Source organism: Melanerpes formicivorus, unplaced genomic scaffold (assembly GCF_026170545.1).
Source record: "Melanerpes formicivorus ecotype bairdi unplaced genomic scaffold, bMelFor1.0.p_v2 SCAF_142, whole genome shotgun sequence".
Classification (NCBI taxonomy): Eukaryota; Metazoa; Chordata; class Aves; order Piciformes; family Picidae; genus Melanerpes; species Melanerpes formicivorus.
In genome coordinates, this window is record NW_027142494.1 from 887544 (window position 1) to 903570 (window position 16027).

Consider the following 16027-nt stretch of genomic DNA (forward strand, 5'->3'; position numbering starts at 1 on the left):
TTCCACCTCCCTCATGGTAAAAAAAAATCTTCCTCACATCCAATGTAAATCTGCTCTGCTCTAGTTTGATGCCATTGCCTCTGGTGCTGTCCCTGCAGGCATTTGCTGAACGACCCTGCTCTTGCTATTGTTGAACCTCATGAGGGTCACCTAGGCACCGCCTCTCCAGCTTGTCCAGGGCCCTCTGGATGCCATCCTGTCCCTCTGGCATATCAACAGCAGCACTCAGCTTGGTGCCATCTGCACACTTGCTGGTGGTGTTTCCATCCCTTGGTCTATAGCACTGATAAAAATTTTAAACAGCACAGAAATGGATGAGTGGAATCAGTTTGTACTGGGATAGTGCTGGGACTGAACTTGGTGATGTTAATGGGAGCCAGTTTGAAATAGGATATGGCCCAGACTGGAGTCTGGTGTGCTTAGGGTATGGAGTTGTGATTGTCCTGTTGGTACTGGGAGTGCATAAGGGGATTAAGGTTTTACTGAGGCAAGGCCCAAAGTACATTTGGAGGGATGAAAGGCATCCTGCTTGGACTGGGACAAGGCCCAGACTGTACTGCGAGGGCATGAGGGTGTGCAGTTTGTACTGGGATGGATGCAGATGGTACTAGGAAGGGAGACAGGGGATACATTCTGTGCTGGGATGGGACCCAGACTATAGAGGAAGAAGACAATATGATCCAGCCTGTATTGGCATGAGGCCAGATCTCTACTGGGAGGGGTGAAAGGAACCATGTTTAGACTGAGTCTATACTAGAAAGGGCTCAGGGTATCCAGTTTGGACTCCGAGTAGGAGCAGTCTGTAATGGGAGGGGACTGGGCTCTGAAGACATGAGGAGACCTCCTGTTCTGATGGCAGTGCTGTTCAGGAGCCCAGCTCTCTCCCACAAGGAGCCCTGGTCTGTCCATACCTGGAGTCCCAGCACTGCCACACAGCAGCACAGTGCCCAAGCTGCCAGAGCACTTAGGCCTTGCCCCAGGACTAAGGCTCATCAGGAGAGGGTGGAAGGGCAGAAAGATCATCTGAGGACAGCCCAAGCTCTGGGGCTCCCTGGCACTGCTGCTGTGCTGGGACTCTGCCCCTCCACCTCTGCACACAGGCAATGCCCTGCAGCTCCACAGAAGACTTGGAAGAAGAAACTCAGAGAAACAACTCCCTGCAGGGTCCTTTATTATGTTCGGCACACACAGGGAGCACAGCTCCTGATGTCTGCAGCCTCTGGGTCACACCAGACAGGCCAACACTGAACCAGAAATGGTCTGAAGAAAGACATTTGTGTGGGGACAACATTCTCACAAGGGGAACAGCACCAGCAGCAGCCAGAACTCAAGCAGGCAGGCTGGGCCTGCACTGAGTGACATCAGAACTGCTCTGCAGGAGAAGACAAAGAGTTTATTGCTTCTGAAAGCATCCAGGGATCAGTTGGCTCAGGGCAGCCTTGAGCTCCTGGTTCCTCAGGCTGTAGATGAGAGGGTTCATTGCTGGAGGCACCACTGAGTACAGAACTGACACCACCAGGTCCAGGGATGGGGAGGAGATGGAGGAGGGCTTCAGGTAGGCAAAGCAGGCAGTGCTGAGAAACAGGGAGACCACAGCCAGGTGAGGGAGGCAGGTGGCAAAGGCTTTGTGGCGTCCCTGCTGAGAGGGGATCCTCAGCACTGCCCTGAAGATCTGCACATAGGACACCACAATGAACACAAAACAGACAAATGATAAACAGGCACTGGCCACAAGAAGCCAAAGTTCCCTGAGGTAGGATGTGGAGCAGGAGAGCTTGAGGATCTGGGGGATTTCACAGAAGAACTGATCCACAGCATTGCCCTGGCAGAGGGGCAGGGAAAATGTATTGGCTGTGTGCAGCAGAGCATGGAGAAAGCCACAGCCCCAGGCAGCTGCAGCCAGGTGGAGACAAACTCTGCTGCCCAGGAGGGTCTCATAGTGCAGGGGTCTGCAGATGGCAACGTAGCGATCGTAGGACATGGTGGTGAGGAGAAAATACTCTGCATCAATTAGGAACATGAAAAAGAAGACCTGGAGAATACATCCTGTATAGGAGATGTCCCTGGAGTCCCTCAGAGAATTGATGATGGATTTAGGCACAGTGGTGGAGATGGCACCCAGGTCAAGGAGGGCGAGGTTGAGGAGGAAGAAGTACATGGGGGTGTGGAGGTGGTGGTCCCAGGCTATGGTGGTGATGATGAGGCCATTGCCCAGCAGGGCAGCCAGGTAGATGGCCAGGAAGAGGCAGAAGTGCAGGAGCTGCAGTTGCCTTGTGCCTGGGAATGGCAGGAGGAGGAAGTGGGTGATGGAGCTGCTGTTGGCCATCTGCTGCCTGTGGCCATGGAGACCTGTCCAAGGAGGGAAAGGCAGTGACAAGTTAGGGCACACTTCCCTCAGCTTCATTGTAACTCCTGTCCCTGAGCTGCATGAGGAATGGATCAGCTCAGTCCCCACCACACCCAACCTATGGGAAAGTGACCAACAGCCCAAACCCAGGGAATGAGAGTCCCATGGAGAGGTGGAGAAACAGGGACCAGCTCTGCAGTGCTGCAGAAACAGTGAAGGGAAGAGAGAAAGGCAGAGGGGTTGGGGGTGAAGCCTTCTCCTTCCCCAGCTCAGCTCTCTGAAGCTCACAGGATGGAACTGAAGAGCTTTTATCCTCCTTTTGGGTGAACACTCTGGGAGCCTTCAGATGAATGTCAGCTGCCAAGGTTGTGACTTATGACCTGGAGCCCATAGCTTTGCGGGCACTGCTTCTGCTGGGTAGAAGAAGAAAACAAAAGGTTGCATTGGGAAATGTGTCTGCAGTGCAGAGAATGGCCCAGAGGTGCCTGATCCCCCTTGCCAGGACATCTCTGCCACCCTCTCCCCACCCTGCTCAAGTTCCTGCTGCCAGCAGCTGTTCCTGCCAGAAGCTGCATCTCTGTGCCCAGCTCTCCTCCCTGTCCCTGCTGACAGAGCCCATCCCACCTGCTGTGTCTGAGTTCTGCACTGCAGACCCCTCCCAGAAGCAGGACACTGCCCAGGGGCAGCTCTGGGTGTGCAGGGGCTCAGGAGCTGCTCGAAGGCTGATGAGAGTCTTCTCCAGAGTGGAGAAACAAACTCTAGTATCACACTGCCCATCCAGCCCACAAAGGGGATCAACATTCAAGACTCCTTCCCTTCCAGCAAAATGCTGCCTTGATGCTCTTCTGCAAAGCCTCCTCATAAATGCTCAGGGGTGAGCTAGAACTGTGAGCAGCTCTGGCCAGCACAGCTCCCTCCCCACACCAGAAGGACCCTGCCCTGCCCTGCCCTGACAGGGCTGCCTCCTGCCACTCACAGCTTCTCCCCACAGCACTGTGTGGAGCTCCCTGGGCAGGCTGAGAGCTGAGCCTGGCAGGCAGCACAGTCCCTGCCCCAATACACAGCCCCTGGGCTGCAGGGACCCTGCTCTGAAGGACAGCCCTCACCACCCCTGCCTGCACCCCAGGGCTCCACAGCTCTTCAGAAAAGCCTGAAAAGAGCCTCTGCACAGGAAGATTTCCTTCCAGCCCCCACCAGCTGTGGCTGTGCCAGCTTTAGGAGATGCCTCCAGGAGCTGCACCTGCACTGCCCTGCCCCCACAGACTCACCGTGCCAGTGCCTGCAGTGACTTCTCCTCCTGTCAGCTCTCAGTCACCCTCCTGGACACCTCCAAGCTCTCTTTGCCTTCTTCATCTTCCTGAGATCCACTGGCAGTGCCCTCAGCCCTGCTGTGCAGAGCAGAGAAGCTGCTCCTGGGCACAGGTGACACTTTTCATTGCTGCCTGCTTTCCAGCAGCTCCCTCCAGCCACGGAGCTCAGCCCAGCTGAGCAGCAGAGGACCAACCCAAGGGCATTTTCATGACCCTCTGGTGGCTTTGGTGCCATGTAAACATCAGAGACTGAGAGGAAGGTGATGAAACCTCTCCAGAAGTTGAAGTCACTTTCAAACTCTGAAGTTTCTTCTCTTGTTGATGGGTCCCAGTGAGGACACTGCTGGGAAAGTGTCTGCAGGCTGTGGTTGGAGCAGAGAAGTGGAGGCAGTGCTGAGAGGTCAGGACAAGCAGAGGAAGATGTCTCTGATGCTGAGCAAACCTGGAGGTGTTTCATTAATGCAAAGGGTCAAGCCCTGAGCCCTGGCTCCTGGACAGGCAGATCCTGTCCCTCACTCACCCCTCAGGGTGATTATGAAGCAGTGAGATGTGGAGAGGAGCAATGCCAAGGGCAGGACTATGGCACAACCCCTCCCAGGCTCCTGAGGATGGACAAGGAGGCAATGAGGCCCCAGGGCTGCAAGGAGGAGTTGTCTCCTCAGAGGCATCAGTGGCACAGACCACAGCCAGAACCAAAGGCATGAAGAGCTTGGCTCTGCCAGGAGCCTTTCAGCTCTTCCACAGCCCTCTGTCATCTGCCCCTCAGGCTGTGCTCTGCTGCTGCATCAGCTGAGCTTCTTTCCCTGCAGGCTGTAGTCACCCAGCCAGCTGCCCCACCTTGCTGGCACCTTCCTTTGCTGCTCTCTCTCCATCCTCCCTGGCTCTTCCTTGAAACTCCAAGCCTTGGAGTGCTCCAGGCTGCTGCTGGGGGATGTCTTGCAGTGACATTTCTTTCTCCTCATCTCCAGTCTGGACCTCCTCAGCTGCACTTTGTGGCTTTCTTTCTTTCTCTTGCACTTTGTCACTGTGCAGAAAAGCTTCTCCATGTCTCAAACCACTCCCCAAGCACTCTCAGGCTACTCTGCTCCTGTCCTCACTCTTCACACCATTGAGCCCATGGCCTTCAGCCTCTCTCTACTGGTCATGTGCATGAGGCCTCCCAAGCACATCTTGGGAGATCTCTGGGCACTCTCCAAGGTCTTTGCAGATGGAAATGTGGTGGTCATAGGACAACAAAGAGACCAAGTGCCCGATGTGCCTTCAAGAGGACTGGACCCCCGAGGCTGAGATCTGCCCAGTTGCCAGGGAAGGGACATAGCTGAGTCCAGCAGTGCAAACATCTGCCTCAGCCTGAAGCAGCAGACTGAGGAGCTGCACAGAGCAGGAGCTGCATTTAGCTGCATGGCTGTGTGACCCTGCTGCTGTGGGAGAGAAGAGGAGTCGCTGCTTCCACTCCATGCCCTGTGAACCCCAGGGGAATCCAGAGCACCGTTCCTGCCCTGTGCTCCAAAGCCAGGACTGCTCTGATAGGGTCCTGCCCACACTTGTTTTTCCTGGGCTGTTCTCTTTCCACCTCCACACTCTCCTGCTGAGCCCCTGTGTTGGGGCAAGGCCTGAGTACTCTGCCAGCTTGGGCACCATCCTGCTGCATGGCAGTTCTATGGCCACAGGCAGACACAGACCATGGGAACTTCTTTGGTTCAGATGGCCTCCACAAGAACAGTTCCACACAGACAGCTGATCTGCTTAGGGCAGTATCTGAAGGCTTAGGTCTTCTTCCAAAGTTTCCCTCAAGAGCATGCCCACCAGATGCAAACAGGGAACAGCTAAAGTGTGTGAGTATGCAAGGCTGGGGCACACAGCAGTGTCCTCACACAGCCAGGCCTCCTGCAAGTGACCTGAAGGATCAGCAGAGAAGGGTCTGGACTGTGTCTGTGTTCACTGGACACCCTGGGGAAGCTGTCCCAGGGCAGTCATCCTACACTAGACTTCACAACCACCATTTCCAGCAATAGCCTCACACCTCAGCTCCGATAAACTCTTTGTCCCTCCACAGGAGGACATGGCCTCAGGAGGTCAGCAGTGCCTGTTTGCATTGTGTAGATGAGATGTCAGCAGATGAGCTGAGGTGAACCTGAGTGAACAAACACCATCAGCTATTGCTGGAGGTGCCAAGGCACTGGAGGTGTGAGGAGCCCCTCCCAGCCTCTGGCAGGGGCAGAAGGAGGCCAGGGAGACTCTCTGACTGCTGCAGGGCAGGGCCTGTGTGAGTGATGGGGAAAGACTGTGTCTGAACATCTCACACTCCATTAGGGGTCCATGAGGCCAGCTCAGATGTGGACACCTGACAGAGCTGGGACATTGCTGTGTGTCACTCCAGAACAAACCCTACTGGCCCAGGGAGATTCATCTCAGATGTCTCGGGCAGGCTGCTGTCTGCTCACATCACCCTTGCTGGACTGTGCCCTGAGATGTGCACAGAGCCATCCCAGAGGTTCTGGGCTCCTTGGAAAAGGCCTCTCCAGGAACACCAAAAAGGAGGGTGGGGAACATTGCAGGTGGTCACCCTCAGCACAGTCCCTGGGAAGGTGAAGGCTCAAACTCCTCTGCAGCCATTTGCAGGCCCTTGCAGAACAAGAGAGGTATTGCTGAAGCCATATGGGTAGGGGCAAGAAGGGGATGTTTTGTGCCTGGAGCTTAGCCAGGGCTTTGCTATGGTCCCCCATAGCCTCCTTAGAGCCAGAGTGCTGAGAGCTGGATTGCAGGAATGGATGAGGTGGTGGCTGGGTGGTGGATGAAGCCCAAATGTCACCAGTGGAGAGTCCTCCTGTCAGACACTTCCCAGTGGCATCCCTCAGGGCAAGCCCTTGGGCCAGCACTGGGGAATGCCTTCATGAACTCCCTGCACCATCTGAGCCAGGGCCTTTGCAGCTCCTCTGCAGATGAAGCCAAACTGCGCAGAGGGACCTCATCTGCTTAACCCTGCCCTGAGCAGGATCATTGGACAAGAGGATGTGCAGGAGGCTCCTCCACACATGCAGCAGGACAGAGCCAGCAGCTTCTCCACTCAAACCCTTGGTAGGAGATCTCCCAGATGGATCTGGTGAAACTTGGATCTGCTCAGGCTCTGGCCACAAGGAGGCTGAGGGCTGAGTGTGCAATCCTGTGCTCAGTTGTATCTCAGGAACTCACCATTCAGTAGGAAGCCAAGGACTGGGAAGGGGGAGGTGAGGCCACTTATGCCTCCTGAGAGGATTGGCCAACAGCAGGAACACAGCTGGGAAAGGGACTGTGAGGTCAGCTGTGTCTGCAGGAGCTGATAGGGCAGCCCTGGGCTCATGGCTGGCAGATGGGCACAGTGATCTGGGAGATGCCCTCTGCCAAAGGGCCTGGGCTGACTGCAGGAAGGGGCTGATGGGTTGGTTGCTGTGTCTCTGCTGCCTGAGTACCTGATGGGACAGCAGCAGGCACAGGGCTTGGTGCTGTCTCTGCAAGAAACTGCAAGGCCAGCAGCCTTGGGAGCTCCTGGTGAGGTAGGAAAGAGCAGGAGAGAGGAACACTGCCAGATGGTGCAGGCTGGCAGGTGCAGACTGGCCATAAGGAGCAAGAAACCTCTCTCAAAGGGTAGTGCTGTGGCCTGAGAAATTCTCCAGCAGGAGTCTGGGATCAGCCCTTCTCTTTGTGTCCCAAGTAGCAGAGTGTGAGTGTGGGCAGGTGTCAGTGAAGGCATGGAGAGGCCAAGGTGGGGAAGTGAGATGAGGGTCTGCAGCCTGCAGGGCAGGAGAAGCAGCTGTGAGACAGTGCAGGACAAAGCTGTGGGAGAGCTGGCAAAGGGCAATGGCAGTGGTGGGAATGATAAAGAGAAGCCAAGGCTGTGCCCTCTTGACTCTGGCAATTCTCTGCCCCCAAGGCCTGTGAGGAGATGTTGTCCTAAGGCACTGGGAGGTCCTCACTGCCTCTTTCCACATCCCCAGGAAGGCTGGGAACTGTCAGGCCCTTGTCCTCCACTCAGCATCACAAACCCTACAGGGATCCTAAAGGAAGGCTGGAGAGGAACTTTTCATGAGGGTGTCTGGTGACAGGAGAGGAGGGAAAGGTTTGAAGATGAGGAAAAGGAGGTTTAGACTGGGTCTTAGGAAGAAGTTCTTCTGTATGAGGGTTGTGGGACTCTGGAATAGGCTGTCCAGGTAGGATGCCCTCTCCTGAGGGTGTTGAAGGCCAGGCTGGATGAGGCCTTGAGCAGCTGAGTCTATTGGAGAGGCATCCCTGCCTATGGCAGGGAGGTTGGAGCAGAGGAGCTCTGAGGTCCCTTCCAGCCTAGGCCATGCTATGCTGCTATGAAACCCACACCCCACCCCCACTGCACCTGAAGAGCCTTGACCCACACATGAGGGACAGGATCTGCCTGCCCAGGGGCTGTGCTCAGGCCTTGGCCTTTATGCTGCAGAAACCAGAGCCAGAGTTTGCTCTCCTGCACTTTGCCTTTGTCTGCTGCAATCACAGCCTCTCCTGAGCTGCTCTAACGAGTCCCTGGGGAGGCTTTGGCAGTAACAAGCCTCAGTGAGGCCAATTAATGCTTCAAGGTACTTTGTGTTTTTGTTCTTGCTTTTTACCCAGTTTCTTTGCTCTTCTCTCAGTACCTGAGGTTCATGGAATGATTCCCAAGTGCCCTGAGGAGCTGTTTGTGTCTTTGTCATTGACTTCCAGATTTCAAAGTGCACCTCACAAAGCTCAGAGTTTGATGGGAAACTATTTGATTCTTTCTCAGATGAGGGCAGAGGTGACAGCAGCATCCACCAAGCCAGAATGATGCAGGCTGTCTGCTCAGGGGGTCTGGACTGGGAGGAGAAGCTGTCCTTTGAGGGCTGACATTGAGTGGACATCTTTGCTCCCCACCCTCCCCAACCTCCCCATTGCTGTCCCTGCCCACCTGGGCCTTCCATCCCTGCTCCTTGCATCAGACTTCTCTACTGCTCTCTGCAGCTGGAGCTCACAGCTCCATGGCACCAGCTGCCCCCTGCTATCCTTAGAGAACTGCCTGCACACAGCCACAGAAGAATTGTTGCTGTTTGGAAGCTAAGCAAAGCCAAGGCTGAGAAAGTTGCCTCAGCAATCCAAGCCCTCTGGAACCATCTACTCAGCACAAGCTGTCTCTCAGCAGCTTGCCTGTCCACAAGGGTGAGGCAAAGCCAACAAGTTCTGCCATGGCTGTGATTTCTCAGCCAGTCAAGAGTTCTTGAGAGTGAGAAGGAGATGAAAAGGTTGGATCCTAGCAGCCCTTCCTCATTAAGCAATCCTGAATTCAAATCTCTTTCTATGGCTGTGCCTGGAGAGAAGCACCAAGCACACAGACACAGGGACAGAGCTGGTGGAACGTAGAGCCCCCCCAACATGGTGACAGCAAAGGTGTCTGTCCAAAGACACAGAGAGGTGGAGAGGTTGCTGGCAGAGAGGCTGCCCTGGAGTTCAGTTTCCTTCTCCTGGAGCTCAGGGCAAACACTCACAAAGCTTTAACATTCTCAGAGGATGAGAACTGAGCCTGGAGAAGTCTGACTTGGTGTTGGCCCTTGGTGCAGGTTGTGCCTGAGAGATGTCTGAGTGGGGGAGATGCTGGACACAGCTGCTGTGATCCAGGAGAGCTCCAAGGCTCTGGCTTTAGGGTCACTGTTTTGAGAGGGGGAGATCCTTGACTTCCATCAGGTGTTTCTCTGAGCTGGAGAACCTTGGATGCTGAATCATCCTGGGATCTTTTGCCACTTGCACAGACCCTGAAGTTTTTGACCTCCAGAGTTTTCTATCACCTCCCTGTTGGCTGTGATCCAAGCACAGATGCACTGAGCTGGCAGGAGGTGACAAACCTCCAAGCCATAGGGAGAGAAGTGCAAGGCTGGGAGAGCCTTAGTCAGGGCTGATACATTCCTTTCAGGTCAGTCCTCTCTTCTGAACCCTTTACTTCTCTCTGCCTGGGGTCATATCCTTCTCTTCTCTCCATCAGCCCTGCTCCTTTGTGCCGGGGAGGAGCAAAGTTTGCAGATCTGCTCCTTGGAACAGGCCAGAAAGTAAAGAACCCAACTTTGGGACAGAAGCAAGACCCCAGGCTCCAACTGACCCCTGAGCACCTCGCTACCCTCTCCAGACCCTCCTCCCAAACCACACTTCACCACTTGTGGAGCTTTGAGGGTCCTTGTCTGTGTGCCATCTCCCTGAGCTCCAGGTGGTCAGGTATCAGTTGCATGGCCAGAGGGGGATGGTTGGGATGGCTATGTCCTGGGGGTGTCAGCCCCATCAGCACTACAACCAGGGGACCCAGCACAGGAGTTAGGGCTCTGATCCCTCCATTGCAAGAAGTCACACACAGTGTCCTTACTTCTCAGTCAGTTGGTCCCCAAGGATTTGCCCAAGAGCACAGGGGTGACCATTCCTCTCATCAGCATGGCCTCCCAGAAGGACCTGAACAAGATGTTGGAGGAGAAGAATCACCTGAAGAATAATTTGGAAGAGCCAAAGATCAGCCTTGAGGAAGAGGAGAAGTGGTTGATGAAGGAATGGATGAGGACAGCAAGGATGAAGTATGTGAGGATTAGGAGGAGGAAGACAAAGGTGATGATGTGGAAGAAGATTAGGATATGGAATAGGAGAAGAATGAACCAAAAGAGGAGGAAGATGAAGAGGTGCTAGATGGGAAACCCATATCAGTCCCTCTGTGCCACCCAAGCAGCCACATGAGTGCCCTGAGGGTGGGCAAAGCTTGCCACCCATCTTGGAGCTGGCGAAGCCCCACTGCCCCCAGCCCATGCCCAGCCCTCTGTCTACGGTGGCTACAGCAAGAGCTTCACCCTCAGCTCCAACCTCATCCGGCACTGCTGCGTCCACAGCCAGAAGCAGCTGCACCTCTGAGCTGTCTCAGGCAAGAGCTCCACCCAGGTGGCCGTCCTCGGTCAGCACCGCCGCACCCACAAATGTGACAGCCCTTCACCTTCACAGGCTGCTGCAAGGGCTTCATCTGCAGCTCCTCCCTTACCTGGCATATTCACCCCCATGCCGGTGACCAGCGTGCACCGGGGACACAGCAATACACCGACCCCTGCACTGCCAGGACAAACGTGACCCCCCTGGGGGGCCTTTTTCAGCAGGCCTTTTACACCTTCTTTCCTCAGAAGCAAATGTGTCCCTGCCCTTCTCAGCACCAACCAGTGCTGAAGACAGTAATGACAGTGCTGAGTCAGCACAGCCACTGCCACCACTGCAGCTGGGCTGGGATTTGGCTGTTTGTTCCTCAACACTTTGGGTGTCCTAGAGGTAAAAGGAAAACCTCATCCCAAGGATAAAGCCTAATTAGAATGGAAACCCCAACCCTAATAAAGTATTGTCTTTGGTTGGTTTTTCTTTCACATTTCTATCCCAAAAGGCCACTTTTGGGGACATTTCTTCCCCAGGGCCAGGGATGAAGCCATGTGCTCACTGCAGGGAGCTGTCCTTGAGGGGTCCTGGGAAGGTCTTGAATGTGAAGTGAGGAAATCAAACTCAGTGCCTCCCATAGTCATACAGTAGTATTCTTCACTAACCTGCATGGACATGGAATGCTCACTCCAAAATGTACCTGTGCTGAAAAGGTTAACTCTGGTCCTCATCTAGGACTCAGTAACACACAGGCGTTAGAAGGATAAAAACTTATTTCATAAAGTCCTTCCTTGTCTTGGTCTTTGCTGCCATCTCTTGTCTTAACAACATTGCAGTCCCCATGTCTTGTGTCTTGTATTTTTCCTTTTGGTCCTCTGCCAGTCCCACAGAACTGTCCTTCTCTTGCTAGTGAGGTCAAGGGGTGTGAGAACCCAGCCTGCTTTCCAGACTCAGCCTTATTTCTCTCTCTGTCTAGAGCTGCCATCAGCTGCTCTATCTCCATTTGCTCTCCCAAGCTCCAGGACTACTTTACCGATGTCAGAAAGCTAAGCTCTGAACCAGTGGGAGAGTTTCTAACAGTTAGTGAGAAAGTTAAGGAGTCAGATGTCCTTCAGATGTCCTGCTGAGTGTTCTGGGAAGGGCTCAGGTGAGGGTCAGTTCTGAGAGGCAGAGTTTAGGTTGTGGCTGGGTTGAGGCCTGGGTTTAACACCCAAGGGTCAATGTCAAGGGTAAAGGCTGGCTGGAGGCAGGATGAGCAATGGGGACAGTGTCAGAGTCAGGAGTGGGTTTGAGAGGGGCTGAACTGTAAGGGCTGAGGTGAGGGATTGGCTCAACTCCACTGCATTCAAGCAAGGGACTGAGTAGAGAGGATGGGAGGGGCCCAGGCTCTACTGGGAGTGCAACCTAGGATCCAGCCTGTACTGGGAGGTGATAAAAGCATTCAGTCTGTAATGGGAGGTGTGTCAGTTTCAATTCAGACCCTGAGGAGACCCCCACACAGTGGGGGAGGGCTGGGTGGGGAGGGAGGAATACACTTCCCTGCCAAGGAGCCCTGCACCCATGCCTGGTGAAGGAAGACAAGGACCCCCTGATGAGAAGCAAGCTGCAAGGCTGGCCAGGAATGGATCTTGAATAGATTCCTGATGTCTTCTTTTTGCCTTGTCTTTCTTGGCTTGAATGCTGCTCACTGGACAGTCACTGGAAAATGAGAAAGGCTCCAGCAGAAGTTTCCAACCTACCACAGCCTGGGACTGCAGACACAGTGCTGTTAGGTTTGCCCTATGAACTGTCTCCAACCAAGGCAGCAGCTGAGCTGACCACAGACTCAAATGCAGGAGGAGTGTGGTTCACAGCTGCATCCACCCACTGTATGGGATGCAAATGGCATCAGAAAGCTGCAGTGCTGGAGGTTGGTACTGGGAAGACTGTGACAGAGGAAGGTGGTGCACAGGAAGGAGAATTGCCCTGCACTCATGCTGGCAGCAGAGAATGGTGCCACTGCTATTCACACTGATTCCTGTGTAGCCTACAAGGGTGCCACTGAATGGATGTGTCAGGGAGAGCTGGAGACTGGCAATGATTCTGAGAAATAGTTCACTCAAGACCCTCAAAGGTAGGATGGGTCAAAGGCCATGCCGAGAAGGGAAGAGCTGCTGCAAAATGGAACCAGCAGGCAGCTCACCCAGCAAAAATTCCTGTGGTGAACAATGAAGGGGAAGATTGAACAAGATTGCCTGAGTGGCTGCACATCAGAAGGGGCCACCCAGGGAAGGCCAACCTCTATTCTGAGTGTCAGCCTTGAGGGAGGTCAGTTTGAAACATTTGAAACAATTCTCACAGCTTGTCCACAATGTTGGGTAAGGCTTAAGGCCAACCACCCAAACCAAGCCTCTGCCCAACAGATCAGACACAACAAGACTCTGTGGAGCCCCTGGCAAATTGATTATGTTGGCCCTTTGAAGACCTCTCCTGGGAAAAGTTATATCCTGGTAGGAGCAGAAGTGGTTTCAGGATGAACCATGGCCACAGCTCTCAGTACTGCCACAGGAGCTCAAAGGGTTGAAGCTCTGGAGAAATGGTTCAGCATTCTACCTGTGCCTGAGTGTGTCCAAAGTGACAATGGAGCTCACTTGACAGTGAGCACAGTGCAAGACTGGGTGCAAGGAGAATGAATTAAAGGAATGTTCCCTACCCCATATTATCCTCAGGCTAATGGTGTAGCTGAACAGACCAATGGTCTTCTTACAAGACCTGCTGATAGCTCAAGGCACAGCTGGAACTCACAGTGGGCACGAGATGTTTTTACTGTCAGCATCTGATGAGGAATATATGGAAGCCCCAGAATTCAAACATTTAGTCACAAAGACACAGTAATGGCTGCTGACCATGGACCTGATGGACAAAGGGGTAAATACCTACCACAGATAAAGGTAGGCTAAGCTGTGCTGGTGAAGCTACCATCCACTGGCATTGTGCCCATGACACTGGCAAAACTCAGGGGCTTCCATGCTGTTATAGTTATGAATTTATAAATAAATAATATGGCAAATATGACATTAATAAGAATATTATTAACTTTTTATTGATATGAAAAAGTGCCAAGAACTTGTCAATAGGTCTTGAGTACAGCTGCAGTATCTATTTACTGTGGGAATGTACAGTGCTTCGGTAACATTTAACAATTTAAAGGACTTTAAGTCAGCTGGAAAAATAGTACAGGGCAGAATGACCTCCCTGCTCCTGCTGGCCACACTATTCCTGATACAGGCCAGGATGCCACTGGCCTTCCTAGCCCCCTGGGCACACTGATGGCTCATGTTCAGCCTACTGTAAACCAGTAGCCCCAGGTCCCATTCTGCCTGGCTGGTCCCCAGCCACTCTGACCCCAGCCTGTAGCGGCACAGGGATCAGATATCCACTTTGTGCTGTGCTGGGTGGAGCTGGGAATAGGAAGGGGTCAAAGGGATGCAGCTTCTACTGGCACAGGAAACTGTACAGGAGACAGGAAAGTGATGCAGTTTGTCCTGGGATAAGACCACATCTGAGCTGAGAGGGGTTAAAGGAACCATGTTTTTTGACTGAGTCTATACTGGAAGGGGGACAGTGTATTCAGTTGTAATGGGTTGGGGCAGACCCCCTCCCCACCACGTGCAGAAATGACGACTCAGACAAATGGATTGCAAAAGTGATGGAAAGTTTAAATAGAACAGTGAGTGCGTGCAGAAAACTAGAAATACAGTGACAAGAGAGACCCCAAAACAGACCCAGAGAGATCCCATCCCCACCTGAGGGTGCACCCAAAACCCCCCAGGGCTCCTCCTTCCCCCCCCCCCCACTGCTAGGCTAGTCTCAGCTGGCCAGATCTGAGACTGCCCATCCCCCCGTGGCCTTGGGCCTAACCAGGCCCATCGCCGGGAGATCTCTCCCCCAGTTACCAGGCGGCGGAGAGGGAGGAAAGAGAAAGTGCCAGACCCTGCCGTGAGACTTATAGTGGTGCAAGGGATCATGGTAGGAAATAACCTAATTTCCTGTGTCCACCCACTGGGCTGGACTTCTGGACACAGGAAACACCCCTGTAGCAGAGTCTGAGTAGGTGTAGTCTGTAATGGAAGGGGATTGGAGTATCAAGGCATGAGGAGACCTCCTGTTCTGATGGCAGTGCTGCTCTGGAGCACAGCTCTCTCCCACAAGCAGACCTGGACTCTCCCTACCTGCAGTCCCAGCACTGCCACACAGCAGCAGCACAATGCCCAAGATGCCAGAGCACTCAGGCCTTGCCCCAGCACAGAGGCTCAGCAGGAGAGGGTGGAAGGGAAGAAAGAGCAGATGAGGACAGCCCAAACTCTGGGGGTCCCTGGCACTGCTGCTGTGCTGGGACTCTGCCCCTCCACCTCTGCACACAGGCACTGCCCTGCAGCTCCACAGAACCCTTGGAGCAAGGAACTCAGAGAAACAACTCCCTGCAGGGTCCTTTATTATGTTCAGCACACACAGGGAGCACAGCTCCTCATGTCTGCAGCCTCTGCGTCACACCACACAGGACAACACTGAACCAGAAATGGCCTGAAGAAAGACAGTTGTGTGGCCAAAACATTCTCACAAGGGGACCAGCACCAGCAACAGCCAGAACTCGAGCAGCCAGGTTGAGCCTGCACTCAGTGACATCAGAACTGCTCTGCAGGAGAGGACAAAGAGTTTATTGCTTCTGAAAGCATCCAGGGATCCGTTGGCTCAGGGCAGACTTCAGTTCCTGGTTCCTCAGGCTGTAGATGAGAGGGTTCACTGCTGGAGGCACCACTGAGTACAGAACGGATGCCACCAGGTCCAGGGATGGGGAGGAGATGGAGGGGGGCTTCAAGTAGGCAAAGGAGCCAGTGCTGAGAAACAGTGAGACCACAGCCAGGTGAGGGAGGCAGGTGGCAAAGGCTTTGTGGCGTCCCTGCTGAGAGGGGATCCTCAGCACTGCCCTGAAGATCTGCACATAGGACACCACAATGAACACAAAACAGGCAAAGAAGAAACAGCCACTGGCTACAAGAAGCCAAAGTTCCCTGAGGTAGGATGTGGAGCAGGAGAGCTTGAGGATCTGGGGGATTTCACAGAAGAACTGGTCCACAGCATTGCCCTGGCAGAGGGGCAGGGAAAATGTATTGGCTGTGTGCAGCAGAGCATAGAGAACCCCACAGGCCCAGGCAGTGGCTGCCAGGCAGACACGAACTCTGCTGCCCAGGAGGGTCGCATAGTGCAGAGGTCTGCAGATGGCAATGTAGCGATCATAGGACATGGTGGTGAGGAGAAAATATTCTGCTGACATGAAACAGGGAAAGAGAAAGACCTGAGCAACACATCCTGCATAGGAGATGTCCCTGGTGTCCCTCAGGGAATTGGCCATGGATTTAGGCACAGTGGTGGAGATGGCACCCAGGTCAGTGAGGGTGAGGTTGAGGAGGAAGAAGTACATGGGGGTGTG

General features: G+C 53.9%; 2 protein-coding genes across 2 annotated transcripts; both read right to left on the bottom strand.

Moving 5' to 3' along the window:
• Nucleotides 1-1393: 1393 nt before the first annotated feature.
• On the bottom strand, nucleotides 1394-2326 carry LOC137456878 (olfactory receptor 14A16-like). The gene has a single exon (XM_068168567.1). It carries the CDS (start codon nucleotides 2324-2326, stop codon nucleotides 1394-1396), a length of 933 nt encoding a protein of 310 aa, XP_068024668.1.
• Nucleotides 2327-15008: 12682 nt separating this feature from the next.
• On the bottom strand, nucleotides 15009-15841 carry LOC137456894 (olfactory receptor 14A16-like). Its single transcript, XM_068168582.1, has one exon. The coding sequence runs from the start codon at nucleotides 15839-15841 to the stop codon at nucleotides 15254-15256; it is 588 nt and encodes a 195-aa protein (XP_068024683.1). The 3' UTR covers nucleotides 15009-15253.
• Between the last annotated feature and the right edge of the window lie 186 nt (nucleotides 15842-16027).

Bases quoted from the DNA above. Each gene is read 5' to 3' on its own strand.
- LOC137456878 (XM_068168567.1), bottom strand. From the start codon at position 2,326: ATGGCCAACAGCAGCTCCATCACCCACTTCCTCCTCCTGCCATTCCCA.
- LOC137456894 (XM_068168582.1), bottom strand. From the start codon at position 15,841: ATGTCCTATGATCGCTACATTGCCATCTGCAGACCTCTGCACTATGCG.